The 20,080-nt window shown below is 47.6% G+C and overlaps 1 protein-coding gene across 1 annotated transcript; it reads right to left on the reverse strand.

The window, feature by feature from the left end:
* Positions 1-290: 290 nt before the first annotated feature.
* Positions 291-19,185, reverse strand: LOC122446474 (pancreatic lipase-related protein 2). The gene is made up of 13 exons (XM_043476745.1): positions 19,166-19,185; positions 18,869-18,971; positions 15,953-16,107; positions 13,720-13,845; positions 11,155-11,289; positions 10,308-10,419; positions 9,201-9,320; positions 7,857-7,976; positions 5,444-5,562; positions 4,892-5,021; positions 3,579-3,690; positions 2,079-2,246; positions 291-410 (listed from the first exon to the last, which is right to left on the reverse strand). Exons 2-13 carry the CDS (start codon positions 18,921-18,923, stop codon positions 347-349), a joined length of 1,416 nt encoding a protein of 471 aa, XP_043332680.1. The 5' UTR covers positions 18,924-18,971; positions 19,166-19,185; the 3' UTR covers positions 291-346.
* Between the last annotated feature and the right edge of the window lie 895 nt (positions 19,186-20,080).

Genomic DNA, 20,080 nt, shown 5'->3' on the forward strand with positions numbered 1-20,080 from the left:
GTCACTCATGCCACAGGCTGCTCTTACATGGGGTCTGCTCTCTACCCCAGGATACTGCAAGATGAGTGGACAATATGTGGAAGCAACCTTTTCAAACAGGAGAGAATTCCACTGTCTAAGGATATAAAATCCATTAGGACAGACCACACAAAGTATCCTGGACGAGAGAGATGGTGGAGGAGGTGGACCAGTAGGATGTTTTAGACATTATCTGTGGCCAAGTTGGCTCCAGTCCCCCAAATCTTTTCTAAAATGTGACCCAGAACATGCAGAATGTCAAACTAACAACATCAGAACTAGGCCATTGAAATTTTATTATCACAAAGATACAGGAGGCACCACATTTTTAACAAGGGTAGAGGGTTTGTAACACATCTTCTTGCACCGTGTCGTTGCTGCAAAAATTATACCTGTGAAGGAAAACATTTCTGGCATGAGGCTCTTTTGCTTGTTGAAAAGTGACTTCAGGTGAGTAAACAGTTCTTGGCTAACCCACTGGAATTCAGACCCCTTTGACTGAAAAGCTCTGCTACATGAGGCAGAGTCCAAGTGATGCTCAGAAAGCAAACCCCCTCAAAGAATCTCCTCCCCTCCTTGGACTTTTAATGAGCTGAGAGGGAATCAGTGGTCAGACCAAGGATTTTCAAAACCCAAGGGGTTATCACCAAGGTCTCTGTGCTATACATCATTTTCCCACTAATTATCTATTTTACACGTGGTAGTGTATGTCAGTGCTACCCTCCCAATTCATCCCATCCTCCCTTTCTCCTTACTGTGCCCACATGTCTGTTCTCTACATCTGTGTCTGTATTCCTAACCTGCAAATAGGTTCATCAGTACCATTTTTCTAGATTCCACATATGTGCGTTAATGTATGATATTTGTGATGACCTAGAAGGATGAGATGGGGCTTCCCAGGTAACACTAGTGGTAAAGAACTTGCCTGCCAATGCAGGACACATAGGAAACTTCTCATAGTTTGATCCCTAAGTTGGGAACCCCCTCTGGAGGAGGGTATGGCAACCCACTCCAATAATTCTTGCCTGGAGAATCCCATGGACAGAGTAGCCTGGTGGGCTACAGTCCCTAGGGTTACACAGAGTCAACAGAGTCAGTGAGTTAGCACACACACACAGAGGTGGGGTGGGAGTGTGGGGTGGAGACTCAGGAGGGAGAGGAGTATATGTATGCATCTAACAGATTCACTTTGTTGTATAGCAGAAACTAACACAACATTGTAAAGGAATTATACTCTAAAAAAATAAAATAAAATAGCAAAAGCAAAGCAAACAAAAAACCCAGAGGGTTTTGAGCCTGGCAATGCTGATCCTCTTTTAAGGTGGACTTCTTTCTTTTCATATTTTTAGATACAGTTAGGTACTCTCCCAGCTCCTACCAGGTAAGGTCCTGTTCCCTCTGAATGAGAAGAGTTTGCCACTATGAGATAGATCCAATACATGCCATAGTCTCCAAACAAGCAATTTACATTCCTAACTGCTCCCCAGCTGGAATTAACTCAGAGGTTTCCGTCAAGTGCTGCCCAGGTGTCTTCCTTATTGTTTAAGATAAAAGAGTTTCATATATACCTGTTTCTTTTTTTAATGGGTCTACATGATTTTATTTTTCTCTTTTTTAAAAAATTTATTTATTCTTAATTGGAAGATAATTGCTTTATAGTATTGTGTTGGTTTCTACCAAACACCAACGTGAATCATCCCTTCTTGAACATATGCCTCAATACTGATGCCTTGCTCCTGCCAACGTGAGCTTGGCTTAAGGAAATTATTTATTTTTCAAAAGGAAATTGATGGATAGGTGGAGACTTGAGATGAATTGTTGGGTAGATGAATGGATAGTTGGCTGGATGGCCAGAAGCATGAGACGACAGGTGTCTGGATAGATGGCTGGATAGATAAGTGGACAGATAAGTGGATGAACAGAAAGGGCTGGGTGAATGTATCAGTGGATAAATGCATAGATGGGTATGTTGGTGATTGGATGGATGAATGCATGGACTGGTGAACAGATTTTCCGCTAAATATAGAAAATAAAACTTAGATGGAATAAAAGATACGCACTCAGTCCTATCTTCACCACCTTGCACTGTGATTCTGGAAGCCCCTAATTTGGGCCGGAAGAGATTTATCACATTGTTGTTCCAAAGGAACTTGACCTTCTGGACTTTTCCAATATTGAGGTCCACATCAATGTCATGCATATGACTTGCATCTGGTTGGAGGGATCCTCTGAAAACATAGACATAAAATATTTTATCAGGTGTATATATAAATACATAGATTGATAGCAATCTATTGTTTCTCCAAACAACAGCCACTGTTGCTGGTTTCCTGCAAATAAATTGTATAACTTTGTACATATCCAGGGAATGGTAAATCACAAAGGTGTTTGTAAACAATACAACTTTTAAAAATATTAGACTCTAGATTTCCACTGTTTTTGTTTTTCCCTGGGATTCCCAGCTGACACTGGTAAAAAATCTGTCTGCCAATGCAGGAGACTCAAGAGATGCGGGTTTAATCCCTGGGTCAGGAAGATTTGCTGGAGTAGGAAATGGCAACCCACTCCAGTATTCTTGCCTGGAAAATGCCATGGATAGAGGAGCCTGGCAGGCTACAGTCCATGGAGTCGCAGAGTCGGACATAACTGAACGACTAAGCACACACACACAGTTTATCCCTATAGGGAAGTTAAATATTTGGGGTTGCATATTAACCCTGTTGGTTTACTGCGGGGCTAATTAATGCAATATCTTATGTTCAAAGATGCCTGTGGGTCAGCTGAGGTCATTTGTTATCACCTCATATGTAGCACAGGAAGTGGTCAAAGAACTTTAGCATGAAAATTATCATGTAGAACTTTGTGCAAAAAGCAATCTATTTTTACAGCATTGAAAGTGTGAAATCATTAGTTGCTCAGTCGTGTCTGACTCTGTGACCCCGTGGATTATAGTCCACCAGATTCCTCTGTCCATGGAATTCTCCAGGCAAGAATACTGGAGTGAGTTGCCTTTCCCTTCTCCAGGGGAATCTTCCTGACCCAGGTCTCCTGCATCACAGGCATATTCTTTATATGAGCCACCAGGGAAGCCCTTTTACAGAATTGTTATGCATTTGTCCAACATTCATTTACCAAGCACCTCACATACCCAGCAGAAGTAGGCGCTGAGGCTGCTACAGCAATGAGAAGGTGGCCTCAGGCTTCCTTTGTGTGGATGTGTAGGGGATGAAGTGTGTGTGTTGGTGAGGAGGGAGTTGCCACACAAATGCGCCTGGCCTGGGGAGAATTTGATATTCTTAAAACCTAAGTCAGGAAACAACAACTGACAATTCAAAAGAAGTCTGCACTTGTCTCATGTTAAATAGTGAGTTCTCCCTCTTTCCTCTCGTGTGTAAATGGGGTGATTGAACCAGATCTAACACTTCCATCCAGCTTTGACATTTCAGGATTCAATGGTTCTGTATCATAGATGGCTAGGTTTATAAAGCAGTTTATACCTAATCTCATATGAATAATCTACCATGGAAAGTCTGGTCATTTCACTTTACTATCAAACTTACTTGAAAATTTGATATTGTTTTGAGTTTCCATTACTTCCATACAAAGAAATTCTGATGTACCCCCTCACTTTTTTTGTTCCAGCCAGTGTGACGGATACTCTATATCTCCAACCTGTCCAAAGAAATGCAATCATTAAATTAACTCATCTTGTTGAAAAAAATGACCCTATGGAGGCAGTCTTGTTCCAAGCTGAGTCCTCTGTGGGTGAGGGGTAGGAGTGAATATGTATGATGATTTTCTTCAGTGAGGTTTGGTGTCCTAAGATTCGGGTTGCTCTCCCTGGCCTCCCCCAATTGCCAATCTTCTGGTATTAAAAACAACATTGCAGGGTCCATTCTTGAGCACATATTCTCATTCACACATGCAAGTATTCTTCCTAAGTAAATTCTGAGAAGAAGAATGACTGGGTTAAAGTCTTATGCATGTAAGACTTTATAGAAACTGCTGAACTGTGATCTTTCATGACAAATATTGTGAAGATCACATGAAGTGTTTTATAAAGTGCTACATAACATTTTAAAATTTGAAACTCCTTTGAACAACAATTATTCTTCATTCGGTTACCATTACTTATAACACATGAATCTTGATCATTTCACTATCTGGTATTTTTTAAATGAGAAACTGGGCAAAACAACAAAAACACAACATGATTGTGTATATGTAGGGTGACTGATGTGACATATAATTAGTGGGGAGACTTCTTGACTTACAGCGACTTTGCCCCACCTCACCTAAAGGAAATCAGTCCTGCATATTCATTGGAAGCACTGATACTGAAGCTGAAACTCCAATACTTTGGCCACTTGATGCAAACATCTGACTCATTGGAAAAGACCCTGATGCTGGGAAAGATTGAGGGCAGGTGGAGAAGGGGACAACAGAGGATGAGATGGTTGGATGGCATCACTGACTCGATGGACATGGGTTTGAGCAAACTCCAGGAGATAAAGAAGGACAGGGAAGCCTAGCATGCTGCAGTCCATGGGATCGCACAGAATCGGACATGACTGAGCAACTGAACTGAACTGAATGCTCTACTTCTGTTAATGGATCCATCCTTCTGGCCACAGGGGTGAGTGGACTTGTAACCCAGCTTGGGCCAATCACTGTACTTTATTCCATTGATCGGGATTTTTGGTTAAAGGGTGAACTTGAGACCTAAGACAAATGCCATTCTACTGTCCTTCCATTATAGCTTAAAATGGTTGGAGTTGAGTTTCCGTTAAATTGCTGCTGAGGGTCCTGTGAAAGCTGAAACACCTTTAAAATTATTTGCAAGAATTTTTAAATTTGTAAAATGAAAACTTACTTGTAAAGTTACCACTGCTCCCAGTGTTCAGGAAAAAGGTTTGTCCCACCGCACTGCTTTTCCCCTGGAATTGGTCAGCATAGTGCCCCATTTTGGGACATCCTCCCTCTGGACAAGGAAAACAGCCACCCTAGTGAGAGAAAACAGTGTGTCTGTGGGTCATAGGCCTTGGACTCATCACTCACTCTATCAATCAATTCATCTTCTACTCCATCCATCCATCCATCCATCCTTCATCCATCTTCTCACCTACCTATCCATCCTTCCGTTCAGGTATCCATTCTGTGCCTGCTCCCCAGAACCCCACACTGATCCATGCATGCTTGCATCCATCTACCCATCCATGCATCCACTGGGAATTTTCCAGAATGAAAAATTGGGGATCTAGGGAAAGCCCAGTACAGTTCGGATCTGTGCTGTTCCTCTCTTGCCCATCCTACTCCTGGGAGGAAGGTTCTCTTCAGCCATGGAGTTACATCTCTGCTCTGTTCCAAGTCACAGAGACGAAACCACCACCACCACCATCTTCCCGGGGCCCCTGGTGTGCCCTACCTCCTGAAACTCTTTGTAGGAGGCACACGGGTAGCCTAGGAAGCCATCAGGGTTGAGAATACTGCTTGAGTAGTACTTGTAGCTTCGTAAGTGACTGCAAGCCACGAAGTCTTGGATTCCTGGGAAGACAAAGGCCACAGAGGCTCACAAGAGGCATTCAACTTTTGAAGCCTGAACCATTCTGACTGAGAGAGGAATCACCCCTGCATTTCACAGGTGGGTATCACTGCTCCTGAACACCTTGGCCACAGTTCAAAACTTCTATCATTGATCTTGACATACTTGGCAAGTAGAAAATTTGGGGGCTTGTTTGTAGTGGTGGTTGGCTGGAGTGGCTTTCTTCTCCCTGGTACTGTCCATTTTCTGGGGAGGTCCTCCTCAGGGCTAGGCAAGTGTTGGGGAGTGAGAAGATCTAACAACCACCCTTATTTAATCCTCCAGGGCCAGGTATGTATTGTAAATGATTGACAAAAGCTTGGGGGCTTTGGGGGTGTGGCTAGCTCTCTCTCTCTCTCTCTCTCTCTCTTTCTCTCGGCTTCCCAGGTAGCTCACTGGTAAAGAATTCACCTGCCAAGGAGGAGGCCCAAGAAACACAGGTTCGATCCCTGGATCAGAAAGATCCCCTGGAGGAGGAAATGGCAATCCACTCCAGTATTCTTGCTTGGAAAACTTCATGAACAGAGAAGCCTGGTGGGTTACAGTCCATGGAGTCACAGAGTCAGAGAGAGAGTCAGATGTGACTGAGTGTATATACACATATATATTTCACCTTTCACATGAAGCCAGCTTTTCTGTCTACCACCTCAGGCTGAGAAATTCCTCCTTCTTACTCCTCCAGGCACAAGGTAAAAGCAATAGAGGGCAAGGTCACCATGACCTTTGACCACTCTCACTGCATTTTATTGACCATCTTTCTCTTTAAACCGAAGTCCTCTTGTTGGGGGAAATTGCTTTTTTTAATCTCTCCAGCTATTAATACTTGGTACCAAACTTCCCATGGAGCGATCCACAGTGACCCTGGCCGACCTGGTGGCCACTTCTGGGAGGTCTGCTGGGCTTTATCCCTCAACTCGGGGGGAAAAGAAGGTTGCCATTTGTGCTGGGGGAGAATTATCACCCCACAGTGCCCCCCGTCCTGCGTGTCCCACACCAGCACTCATTACCAGACAACAGAACCTGTTTCGAACTTAATTGTTTCTTTCATCCACAATTGCTACCCAGGGATTACATAATAGAGGAGCAAGTGGATGTAATTGTTCCTCAGTGCCTGCGCCAGGGTGACCGGCGCACACACAATAGAAACCCACTCCAGCATCTAGGCTGTTCTCTGTCTCCCTGTCGTCTCTCTAATTAAACCTGGGCTCCTTCCTATTATGTGTGCCCAGCCTGTCACTTCTGGGTGAGGGCAGCCCTCATTGTGACTCTGGCGTTCATTCTGGGAGCAGATCAGCAGAAGAGGCCCTCCACCCCAGGAGGTGTCTGGTGCTGAGTACAGAGGAGATCAAAGGCTCTGCCAACTGGTGATGGATGCTGGCTGTTGTCTTATCGACTCTGCTCTTTCACAAGAAGCAATATTAAGATGCTACAGGAGGCCCCTCCACTCAAGGTAATGAGTGGACTAGAGCTTGCTCTGGGCCAGCTCAGGGAACCAAGGAGAGGCCCGATGGCCCAGTTCCCCTGGCCTCGGGGAACTCCCAGCTCAGAAAAATAAAGACTGAAATGAGATGATCGCAGACTCATAGTCTCCACTTTCAGGGAGGAGAGGGAAGCCTGTTCTCACTGAACAGAGACAGGAATAGCCCAAAGCCAGAAAAAGGGATGGCTGGCTGATGGCGATGGTGCTTCAGGTCACGTAACATTAGGGGCTCTGAGCCTGATTTCTCAGATAAGCAGAGACACACACAAGTTTAGCCCCCCTCTCCCAGACCCCCAGCTTCTGCCTCCTCACACGTGCCTCCAAATCCCCAGGGCACGTCCTCCTCCTCCCCATTGTCTTCTTACCAACTCACTTCCTTTCAGTTCCTAGCATCTGACAACAGCAAATGGCAAGAAAGTCAAAACCCGTTCACATCTTTGCTTCCACCCTGCAGTTCTTCAAGGGGCCGACCCTGGAGAGAGCATGGGAACCAAAGCCAGAACTGGGTCCTAGCTGATGGGCGAGGGCAGCCCATGTCTCAGCATCCTGGTGCAGGGAGGGGGTTTGGCTCAGGCTGGGCATGTGGTTGGGCTTTGCAGCCGGAAACTGGGCAGCCTTGGGCATTTTATCACTTTTCTGAGCCAGTTTCCTCGTCTGTAAAATGGGGCTAACCAGAATAACTGTCTCAGGCCACTGTGATGAAAATGTCTGTCAACACCACACATCCTGCCTTCCCTCCAAGTGGAGCAGCTGGGCTCGCTGCTCTCGTTCACGTACCTTGCCATATTCCATTTATATCTATGATGGTTGACAGGATATTTTTCTGACACCCAGGCATTTCCTTTCCTCCATTTGGGTAGAAGTCCAGGTGGCCCACCTTTTGTATTGTTCCAAAACCTGAAACATTGGCAGCAGACGTGAACAGGGAGTGGGGAGGAAAGTGGTCCCAGAGTCAGGTGGTGGCTACAGAAAGCATTCAACTCCTTCCAGCAGGAGCAAGAAACTTTTTGGCAAATTTTGTCCTCGGCACAGCCTCCCTATCTCTGGCTCTGCAGAAATTTCTCAGAGATGAGCACTTGGCAAGACAAGAAGGGAGGAGAGAACAGAGCACATAAGATAAGGGGGAAGGTAGGCTCTGGGTGAGTGGGCACATGTGTCTTTGTGTCTGTCTGTCTGTCTGTCTGTCTTGGAGAGACTCTGAACAACATGGATACTATTATCGGTGTCCTGATACCATTATGCACCAGAGGACACATGTCAGGGCTGGTGCAATTTTTATGACTTTACTTATTTAAATATTTTGGTTTCTACATTATAGTGTTATGCTGACACCACATAAATTATATTGCTGTATTGAGAACCAGAGCATAGTGGTAGGTGGTTTGGATTTTGAAGCCCACAGGCCCATGATCACATTCTGGTTCTACTTACAGATCTGTGATCCTGGGCAAGCACTTGACCTTGATGAGCCTCAGTTTCCTCAGCTATGAAATGGTAATAACAATACCCTCTTTCCAGGGCTGTCACAGTGATTAGTGAGTGAAGGTGTACAAAATGTTCAATGCAGCACATGGTAAACCCTCCATAAGTGATAGCATCATGAAAACATATTCTTCATCGGCACATTTCATGAGTGGTTTTGCAAGAAAATATTGCAAAAAGAATGTTGATTTCAGAAGAATTAAAGATGATATTTAATCTCCCACAAAACAAACTTTAACCAAAGCTTTGCCATAAGAAGAAAAAAATTCAAAAATTCACTTTGCATTTTGCAAGTACAGGTCAAACATCGATAATAAATACATCTGCCACTCTCCATATGGGCAGACCAGGGAAGAATGTAGAGTTTGTAGACTGAGTGAGCCTCCCATGGCCTATAGAAGTCTGCTGTCCAGCGAGGGGCCTTGGTTGTTATCACCGGCACTGAGCTGTTGGTTTGTGACTAACACCTATTTTGGCTGGTTGGTGCCCAAAGTGTTTCCTGTGGTTGCCTGTTTTGTATACCACCCTGCGGTGTGTGGGGGAGGTTGGGGGAGGGTGGCAGGGGTTGCACGCCTGGGCCTGGAACTGCTCCCGTCAGTTACAGCCTTGGTCCCTGAGAGGGGAGGGGAGGCGACTCACCCAGGAAAGGGATTATGGGAGCAGAATCGGTGTGAATCACATCCACAAAGATGGCGTCAGACGGGTCCAGTCGAACCTCCTCGGGCGTGCCCTCGTAGCATGGCTGTGCCGGGTCCAGCCCTGAGAATGGAGGCCACACTCTAAGACCAATCAGGATCTAAACCCTGTACCCACGAAATCCACGGAGATCCCTGGACAAAGGGCGCCACACCCCAGCAGTCACATTTGGAAGGATTCAGAAGGCTGCCAGTGGGGTCGTTGCCTATCAGAGGACATCCAGAAGCCCCCACGTTTGGCTCCATGGAGGATCGGGGTGGCGCCCTTGCTCCCCTCATCTCCCTTTTTCCTTTTCCCCTCACTCCTTCCTGTGGAGCCACTGCTCCCCAAGCCTGATCTCCTGGTCCTGACCCGGTCCTTGCCCAGCCTCTGAGTCCCACACAGTCTGCTCCCTTGTGTCTGCTCAGGCAGCCCCCAGCCTGCAACTCACCTCCCCACATTCTCCCTTAATCTGAACCTCGCCCCTCCAAGACCCCCTCAAATCCCAGCTCCTCATGGAACTAGTGGCTTCTCCTTTCTTGGCCCATCCCCCCTGCTTGTTGTATAGATTTCTTCTGATGTGTTAATTCTACTTTGGATTTTATTTGCCTACTTAGTTGTCTGTCTCCTGCACTAGACTATGGATTTCCTGAGGCATTGAGTGAAAAGTCGCTCAGTCTTTTCCGACTCTTTGTGACCCCCATGGACTATCCAGTCCACGGAATTCTCCAGGCCAGAATACTGGAGCAGGTAGCCATTCCCTTCTCCAGGGGATTTTCCCAGCCCAGGGATCGAACCCAGCTCTCCTGCATTGCAGGTGGATTCTTTACTAGCTGAGCCAGCAGGGAAGCCCTTCCTGAGGCAGGGGCCGTGACAATTTCACCTTCAAATAGAAGCCGAGGGTGTGAGAAGCAGGGCATCCAGGACTCGATGACCTACATCTAGTGCTGGTGCTGCTCAAAGTGCCTGTTCTCCCTGAACTTGGAAAGTGGGAATAATAACAATCACCCCCCTGGCCGGGTTATCCTCCCTCCCCCTCCGACCCCATCCTACATCACCTTGCGTCCCTACCTGTGATCCTGCCCACTCGGCCCCCCAGCCTCCTGCCGGCCTCCGCTGCCAGTTGCGCACCCAGGCTGTGGCCAATGAGATGCACGTTCTCCGGGCCATAGCCCAGCTCAGTCTGCGGAGGGGTGGAGCGTCAGTTACCAGAGGAACAAGTAGAGAGATGTGCTGGCTCTGGGGGAACGGGGATGGGGACAGGACGCAGCCTGGAAGCTTGGGAGGAATGACCTCTGGCTCCAGGCCGCCACCTAGGACAGCATGACTCGGCCTCCTGCTGGCCGCAGTCTGCAGGTCCCGGGGTCCGGCTGGCTTGTGGGGGCACCGGTGCTGACCAGCGGCCACTGTATCATCTGCAGGCCGCCTTGGCCAGGACTGACTGTGCGCGCTGCGAACTCCCATCCATACCCCACCATGGGCCTCCCTCCTGGAGTCGCCCTTAGGGGCCAGTTCAGAGCGTGGTTCATGGGCCTGGCTCTGGGGTTCTCCAGAATCAACCTTCCCGAAGGCTGTAAGGGACCTTCCCTAAGGATGAAGACTCCGCTGGGCTGAGAGCTGCCAGACAGCTCAGCTTGCTCTCCAATTCCCAGACTAATCTTCAGGGAAGGCCTATCTCAAAAGGGGAAACTGAGGCTCAAAGAGGCTAGTCTGCCCCAGGCCTCACAGCTAGGGATCTTCAGGACAGCTGGGGAGGGAGAAGTGTGCAGCTTCCTGAGGCAAAGGCCTTCCTTGGCTCCTGGCTTCCAGGCTCTGCCTCACCCCATGGGTCCCCAGGCTGCCTCTGGGTGCTCTGGGGTGCTGACCTGCGCCTCTCCCTACCCCCTCCCCACAGCATGTGGCCCAGGCAGGGGTTTACCGACAGCCCTTGTATGAAGAATGCTATCTCTGCTCCCACGACCCGAGTGTTTTGGACGGCTTGGGTATATCTTGTCCACGCCCCGTGTTCCCAGTCCACACAGATGCAGTTCACCTTCTCCACTTTAAACATTTTCTGGGGAAGACAAACCAGTTTATTAATAGCCACCGGTTGCACACTCCAATGATAGGAATTCACATCTATCAAGCACCTAGCTTGTTTGTGTCAAGACTTTAATATTCCTCACATTTGTCCTGGTCCACACCACAGCCCTATGAACTGGGAATATACTTATTCCCACTTAGTATATGTGGAAACTGAGGCCTGGAACAAAGTGACTTGTCTAAGGTCTTACAGAAGGTCATTGCCACAACCAGGTCAGAAAGATGACTTACTACGTCAGGGATTAGCAAACTGCTACCTGAGTGAGAAATCCACCTGCTTTCATGACTGTGTGTGCTCAGGCACTTAGTCATGTCCTACTCTTGGCAACACCATGGGCTGTAACCACCCAGGTTCCTCTGTCCATGGGATTTTCCATGCAAGAATATTGCAGTGGCTTGTCATTTCCTTCTCTGGGGGATCTTCCTGACCCAGGGATTGAACCCATGTCTCTTGTGTCTCCGGCCTTGTCGGTGGATTCTTTACCACCACGCCACCTGGGAAGCTCAAAAGTTTATTGCAAACAGTCACATCCATTTGTTTACCTACTGCCCACGCCTGCTTCATAGCCACAACAGAAACCATATGAAGGACAATCACGTGACCCACAAATGCTACAGTATTTATTACCTGCTCTTCTACGAGAAAGTTTGCAGACTCTTATACTAGGTAGTTGAAGCCACAGAGGGGCTGCTTTTATATTCCCAACAATGCTTTGTATTGAGGGACAAGTCTGATAAGATGAAATTTAGACAGAGGTAAGATATCACTCTACCAGATACATGCATCTTTTGTGTCATGTGATATTATCCAAGCACAGATACTGGTCCCTTGGGAGGAAAAAGAAACAACTTCCCTGGTGGTGCAGTGGCTAAGAACCCGCCTGACAATGCAGGGGGCAGGGGTTCAATCCCTCTCAGGGAAGATCCCACATGCTGTGGGACCATTAAGCCGGTGGGCCGCACTTCTGAGCTCATGCTCTACAAGAGGAACCACCGCAATGAGAAGCCCGCACACAGCAATGAAGACCCAGCACAGCCAAATAAACAAATAACAGAAAGTGAAGTCGCTCAGTCGTGTCCGACTCTTTGCGACCCCATGGACTGTAGCCTACCAGGCTCCTCCGTCCACGGAATTTTCCAGGCAAGAGTACTGGAGTGGGTTGCCATTTCTTTCTCCAGAGGATCCTCCCGACCTGGGGATTGATCTCGGGTCTCCCTAATTGCAGGCAGACGCTTTACCATCTGAGCCACCAGGGAAGCCCAAATAACAGAGAGGGTAACATTATTTCCTTTGTTCATTCGGGAAGGCCTCCTTTTCATAGAGGAAATGAACACTATTTCCTTTGTTCATTATTGTTCATTGAGGTTGGGAAGAGTTGGCTGGACGTTAGGACAACATGGTGGATTGCATGCACCAGGCTCTCCAATTTCCAGGTCTACACAGCCTCCCTCTGGGCCTCAGGAGACCCTTGTGAATATCCAGCCCAAGGGGAACAGAGAACCTTGAGAAGGAGCTGCTCAGGTCCATCTCAGCACAGCCTAAGCCTCTAAGAGCCATGCGTGGGCACCTCCTACAAGTTAAATCTGTAGACATACAGAGTTGTGGTATCTTGTCCATGGAAGACCTGGTTTTGCATTCCACCTTTGGATTCAACTTTGGGCAAGTACTGACTTTTGGGGGGGCCTTAATTTCCTCATCTATAGAGTGAGAACCACAACTGTACCTACCTCACAGCCAGGCTGGGAGGGTTAAACAGGACATGGGCTGACTGTGGAACGACTAGCACAATGCCAGAGTCACGGCAACTGTTCAGGAAGTGGATGGTATGAATGATAATTCATTACCGATATTCATGGTCACTTTAAAGTTGCACTGCCCAGTACCATGGCCACTAGCCACTCATGGCTCTTCACAATTGATTACAAAGAAATAGAATTTAAAATTCAGTTCTTTGGTCACATTAGCCACATGTCAGGTTCTCGATAAGCTCAGGTGGCCAGGGGCTCCTGATTTGGGCAGCACGGATATAGATTTCCATCATCATAGAAAGTTCTACTGGATAGCAGTGCTGTAGGGGATAATGCATTTTTTATGCCACACAGAGGTTTTTACAGAAACCATCAGAGGCAAATGCCAGGTAATTGGCTGTCATCTCCACCTCTGGGATTTTCTGATTGGACTCTGGGTCTTTTCAGCATTATAAGGAGATGTTTGGCTAGAGGTTGGTGAGTTGGGAGAACTTGAAAGTGGGTGCCCCTGAGAATCTGAGTTTTCCTTGGTGGTTTTAGGAAGAACCTGTCTTTCCCTGACGGTCACTCTTTCCCAGCCTCCGGGGCGGCAGTGTTTGACTCTGTCTGCTGGTGGCATTTGTCTCACTAGATGAGGAGGGTGGGCGCCTACCTTGCACACGTCAGTAGGCCAGCCTGAATCCCCATCATCTATAAAGCCGTGGATGACGAAGCGTGTCTTGCGGTCCAGTTGGAAGTTTGAAGCCTTGACAGTGGCTAGGTCAGTGATATTGATCCGCTGGTTAAATGAGAAAAGGTGAATTTGAATGTTGGCCTTTCCAAGCCACAGACCCTTTAGAGCCCATTCCCATAAGACTGAGGTCACAGGTTCAACTCTCATGAACCTGGGTAAGGCTAGAAAAGGAGTTCCTGACCTATTTGGGTTTGAGGATAGAATTCAGAATGTCCAAGTTTATTTTTATATACGGATTTTTATATACGGAAATACAGTGCTTTTTTAACTGATGAGCAACAAACCACAGTAGTCTTAGCCACACTCTGTCACCAACAGAAGTCACAGGTATTTTCATTTAATATTATAGTCGTTTTAGATGTTTAAAAATATCATTTGTAGTCATTACTATTTAAAATGACAGAAGTTATTAGACCAACCCCAAGACTGTGTTATTTAGCGAGATAATAAAGCAGCTAATTATTACCATATACTAACTTATTTTACCATATATTACCAGATCCCACATTAATCTTTTTAAATGTTCTGATAACTGTTTTTCCAATATAGTTAGTATCCTTTGTGAAGTGAAAATTGCTCAGTCATGTCCAACTCTTTGCGACCCCATGGACTGTAGCCTGCCAGGTTCCTCTGTCCATGGAATTCTCCAGGCAAGATACTAGAGTGGGTAGCCATGCCCTTCTCCAAAGGATATTCCTGGTCCAGGGATTGAATCTGGGTCTCCTGCATTGCAGGCAGATTCTTTATCACCTGAACCACCAGGGAAGATGACTTCTTTGTATCCAATGCTTTTTATTTTATGCATTTAAAGCCCTTTCTGCTCCATGAATCTGTATCTCCCGTTATGCCTGCTGCTTCAGGCCCAGAGGTTCCTCAGCTTTTCTCTCCCAGGACCTCTTTGGCCATCTGCAGACATCTACCATTCCCTTTCAGGAATTTTTTTTTTTTTTTGCATAAATTTCATTTTTTTTAATCTACTTTTTTTTGTAGTGGGGACTCTGAGTGTGGGGTTTGTCACCTAGAATCTCACAGTAGGTGACCCTGGGGACCTATATCCAGACACCGTGCTATCTCAAACTTGGTTTGGGGCCAGAGCTGTGAGCTGCTTGAGTTCTGAGCAAATTCTCTTAATTTTTAAAATCTTAATTTTACAATTTCTTTTTTTGTCCATGCAAGCGCTTATTGCACAATCAAGTATATTGCCTTAGGAAAGTCATTCCCTGGTGGGTCCAGTGCATACATCCTGATGTTCTAGAAGGACTCTCATGACCTTACACCTACGGGAGCTCCAGTCTCATTCCTATTTTAGAAAACTTTTATTGGAGCTTAGTTGCTTTACAATGTTGTGTTAGTTTCTACTGTACGGCGGAGTGAATCAGTTATACATCCTCTCTTCTTTGGGTTTTGTTCCCATTTACTCACCACAGAGCACTGAGTTGAGTTCCCTGTGCTGTACATACAGTAGGTTCTCGCTAGGTATCTACTTTCTACATAGCAGTGATATGTGTCAGCCCTAATCTCCCAGTCCATCTCACTGGCCCACTTTCCTCCTTGGCATTCACACATTTGTTCCCTACATCTCTGAGCAGGTTTCTCGTGTTCACTTCTGAGCACCTGGAGTAAGCTTGCTGGTGTTCACCTGGCAGCCTTCTTGGGAACTGAAGATTGCTCCGAGGGTCCCCAACTTTTCTCCTTTGTCATTAAATGTCCCCTGCTTCCCTTCTAGCTCCTAAGGAAGGATTTGTGTTCTGGTCCCCCCTTCCCCCCCCCCCACCCGCCTCTGAGGGGCTTTGCTTCCTCTACTTCTTGGTGAAAAAGAAGCCAGACCCTCCCAGGGACACAAAGGCCTGGCTTTTTCCATAAAAGCTACTCATACCCCCTTTCTCCCCCAAACAAGGTTCTAATCCTAGGAAGTCCTGAAGTTCTGTGCACAAGTGTGTGACTATGTCAGTTTCCAGGTTGGGAGTCCATAGATTTCATCAGATCCCTAGAGTTCAGATAGTTCTAACTTTATCACTGGTGAGGAAGCACCTTCTGGAAAGTTCCAAGGCCATGAATATTATTCCTTAGAGAAACATGAAGGCTCCAGTGTGGGTGCCCAAATCCTCTCCCACCCCACCACCACTATACAGTCATTTTACGCCCTTCTTACTTGGTAGTTATTTGGATTCTCATTTGTATATAGAAGAAAGTGAGCGTCGATGTCCTCTGGGGACCAGGGAAGTAACTTTAAAGGCCGCTGAAGGATTCCAGTCCATGGTTTTTCATCAGAAAAGCAGCCAAAAGGTTCATAGCAAATCTCTTTTCCTGGGGCAGGAAGAGGAGCAAACAGGACCCTTGTGAGGTTCTGAGAAGGAGCTATGTCATCTCAGCTGCTTGCAAGGACTCTTCAGGGTGCAGCCCAGGGCTGACCAAGGCCAATCTCATCTTCATCTTTGCTTTCAGTGTTCCTCAAACTTCTGTGTAATAAGAACCACCTGGATGCTGAGGGGGAATGAGCATATACACACTCCCAGGCCCCTCCCTCAGAGATTCTGATTTGGAGGGTCTGGGGTGGGGCCCTGGAGACTGTTTTTAATAAGTTCCCCTGTTCATCAGGCAAGTTGGAGAATTCCTGTGAAATCTGGGAATCTTTGGCCCTAAAACTACCTCTTCCAGGAAACTCCCAGATGGCCCTTTCTAGCCACTCATCAAGTATTTATCAAGTGCCTATGAATGCCCATAGCACAGAGATGCTACGTGATGAGTCTTGAGGTCTCCCTTATATCTGGCACAGGCCGTGCACACAGTAGGCATTCCCGGGCATTTGTTCAATCCACATGTCTTCATGTCATCCCTTAATGCACATTTTTTCCCTCAAATCATTCTCTGCCATTTCAGATTTCCCTGCTGTTCTTTGAAAAAGTAAATGCCCTAAGAACAGAGAGAATTTGTTTTCACATCATACTGTATATAGTAGAGGCTCAGTATATGCAATTGATGACTCAAACGACCCCATCTAAATCTGAAGGTCCTTCTCCAGTCCATGACATAGTTTCACAATTATGTCACCCCTGGTATAACCAAGGGTGACATAATTTCAAATCTAGAGGATTACGGTGGATTTTTTCTCTTAGGCTTCCTCAACTGATCATGTCAAATGTTGGTCATTCATTGAAAAAACTGGTGATAGTTAATACTTGTTGTTTACAATGTACCAGATACCACACCAACACTTTATCAGTATTAGCCATTTTAGCCTCCAAACAGCCCTATGATCAAAGAATTTACCTCTGTTTGAAAGAAGAGGAACCCAGGGCACAGAGAGACAAAGAAAGTTCCCCAAGGTCACAGTCAGTGGTGGATCCATGATTTGAACCCCAGAAACTTAACTGGGAATAAAGGTAGGAGCTGGGGTGTGTGTGAAAGTGTGAGAGTGTTAGTCACTCAGTCGTGGCTGACTCTTTGCGACCCCCTGGACTATAGCCCACCAGATTCCTCTGTCCATGGAATTCTTCAGGCAAGAATACTGGAATGGGTTACCATTTCCTTCTCCAGGGGATCTTCCCAATCCAGGGATCGAACCTCGGTCTCCTACATTGCAGGGGAATTCTTTACTGCCTGAGCCATCAGGGAAGCCCCAGGAACTGGGGAGACACAAAGATAAATCAGATCCAAACCCTGTCCTGAAAGACAGGAAATTTAACTGGGAAGGAATAATGATAGTGTTGAATACACTGTGGGAAGAGAGAACAGTCCTGCCTAAAGGGCCACAGGAGACTAAAGCCATCTTTGCTTCAGGTGATAAATGTGGGGGCTTCGAGGCCTGGTGAAGACTCCTGGGCTGTTGGGTGGATAGTGGGGAAGTGCTGGGGATGCCGAACTGGCCAGTGGGGTGGGCAGGGCTGTGCTCCCGATGGTGTTCTGAGGAGCCAAGTGGCTGAGGGACAGCAGAGCCTGGGGTGCGGGGGCTGTGGGCCTGGAGAGGGTGTGGGCGTTCTGCCCTCTGATGGGAGTTAAGGCAAAAGTAGGGAGCTGGAGATGGGGGTGATGGCTGAGTGCGGTTTGGCACAAGTGAGTTTGAGGAGTGGGGCATGACTCTGGTGGAGCTGCCTGGAGCTTGGGAGGGCTAAGGGGGTGTTGGAAGTGACTAGGCAAGGGGATGACGCCGAGGAAGAGAAAGATGAAGAGGGTGTCTGGGAGTGACCTTTGGGAATGCCCACTCCTAGGGCAGGAGGAAGCAGCAGACCAGTAAAGGAGACCAACGAGGGGTCCAAAAGGCCTGAGGAGCAGCCAGACCCCACCTAGGGCTCCGCTGTCAGGGGCTGGGTATTGCTGCAAGGCCAGGGTGGATTTCTAGAAAGGTAAGAAGGGGCTGGGGACGAGCTGAGGAGACAAGGGGCAAGAGTCTGGCTGCAGAAGAAAGCCCTTGAAAGGACCAGAGGGTTTGGGGACCTGAGCCAGGCAGTGGGGGGTTCTGACTGATGGGACAGGAGGTGGGAAGACGGGACAGCGTGGGAAAGAGTGAGCCTAGGAGGCACCCCTGCAAGGAGGTGGGGATGGGAATAAGCAGGTTGGGGCTCGAGGGGCCTTTGGGAGGTAAAGTAAAACTTGTAAAGTAAAACAAGTAAAACTTGTCCTTTTAGGGAAAGTAAAAACTTGGGTGTCTGCATCTCCCCCAGGCAGGAGGCAGGCCAGGACAGGAGTTCTCAGGGGGACACATCCATGCCTTTCATTCTGCAGAAGTGCCCTTGTCCACAACCAGGGACTGAGGGTACTGGGGGCCTAACAGCAATCCCCCCCCGCCAACACACACACTCTCCACCTGCCCCCACTGCCTGCCACCCGCTTCAGCCACGGGAGAAATGGGACCAAGCTGGACGATGCTGGATCATCTGTGTTGAACAGGCTGCCCTGTGTTTGCCATAGAGTCAAATTCCCTGAATGGTACTGATCATTGTATCAAGAAATAAGGATAACATTATTAATTAGCATGATGATAATGGTGACAATGATGCCTCTTGTCTTTCTCACCCCAAGGAAGGTCAGCTCAGGCATGGTCACCAAGGGGTGGTGTCCACATCCTCACCTCTGACTGTGACCAGCAGGAGAAGACTGATGATCCAGGAGGGCAGCATCTTCATGGATGAAGACAGAGACGCACACGGACACCCAGATGCACAGGCAGGAGGCTGGTGAACAGGGTAGGTGTCCCTCAGTACCCTCCGGGCCCTCCCCAGGAGCCCTGAAGCCTCCCCGCACAGGGAGGTGGGTAGCACCTCTCTCGGATCCTGGACTCAGCCTCAGCACCCCTCTTCTTGGCCAGGTCCCTCTAGTAGCCCCAGCCCCTCCCACTCCCTGCCCTCACAGGGCAAGTGCCATTTACCGTGTGGCCCCAGAGCTTCCATGCACAGCCCAGCAGGTTGGCCATGGCTTTTTATAACCAGGCTTCATCCTTTGGATTTTTCAGGAAAGGACTGGGGGCGGGGGCGGGCGGGGGCGGGGATGAGGTAGGGTGGGCAGGGAGCATCCTTCCAGAGAACCCAGACAGAGTTATAAAATTCCTTCAGTTGGAGGAGCTCAAAAGAGTAAAATAAACACTGTTCAAATACAGCTTTGTTTGAACAGTATCATCTAAGACCCAGAGATTGAAGGTTGGAGGTGTTTTCTTTCCTTCAGAGCCAAGAGGAGATCCTGGGTGAATAACCAGGTGCCGTCCCACTGTTTTAAAAATTGACATATAATTTAGATGCTCCAAAGTGCATAAATTCTATGTTTAAAACTCAAGTACAGTTTAGTGAACTTTGACACATGTATGAAGATGAAACACAGTGGTAGTCGCTCAGACGTGTCCGACTCTTTGCAGCCCCATGGACTGTATCCTGCCCGGCTCCTTTGTCCACGGAATTTTCCAGGCAAGAATACTGGAGTGGGTGGCCATTTCCTTCTCCAGGGGATCTTCCTGACCCAGGGATTGAACCTGGGTCTCCTGCACTGCAGGCAGATTCTTTACCATCTGAGCTACCAGGGAACAAATGCATATGCACCAGATTGAAAAACAGTTCTGACAGCCACAAGTGTCCTGGGATCCCTCTACCACCACTCCCATAACCATGCACCATGGATACGAGGTGATCCATAAACACTTGTTGGGTGAAAGAACAGGACAGTGGAAGCTAGCAGTGAGCTGAACACATTCCAGATCTCTCCTGCCTTCTCCTTCCTGCTCTGTGCCCTAGAAGCTATCTCAATGGACAGCATCTCTGCACATCCCTTGGCCTTCTGGTTGGCCTCCATCAAT

This window comes from Cervus canadensis, chromosome 8, assembly GCF_019320065.1.
Source record: "Cervus canadensis isolate Bull #8, Minnesota chromosome 8, ASM1932006v1, whole genome shotgun sequence".
Classification (NCBI taxonomy): domain Eukaryota; kingdom Metazoa; phylum Chordata; class Mammalia; order Artiodactyla; family Cervidae; genus Cervus; species Cervus canadensis.

Excerpts from the sequence above, each read along its gene's own strand:
- LOC122446474 (XM_043476745.1), bottom strand. The coding sequence starts at position 18,923 with ATGAAGATGCTGCCCTCCTGGATCATCAGTCTTCTCCTGCTGGTCACA. Across the intron at positions 16,108-18,868 it reads CCTGCTGGTCACAGTCAGAG|GAAAAGAGATTTGCTATGAA; the intron begins GTGAGGATGTGG and ends TTCCTGCCCCAG. Across the intron at positions 5,563-7,856 it reads TATAAATGGAATATGGCAAG|GAATCCAAGACTTCGTGGCT; the intron begins GTACGTGAACGA and ends TTGTCTTCCCAG.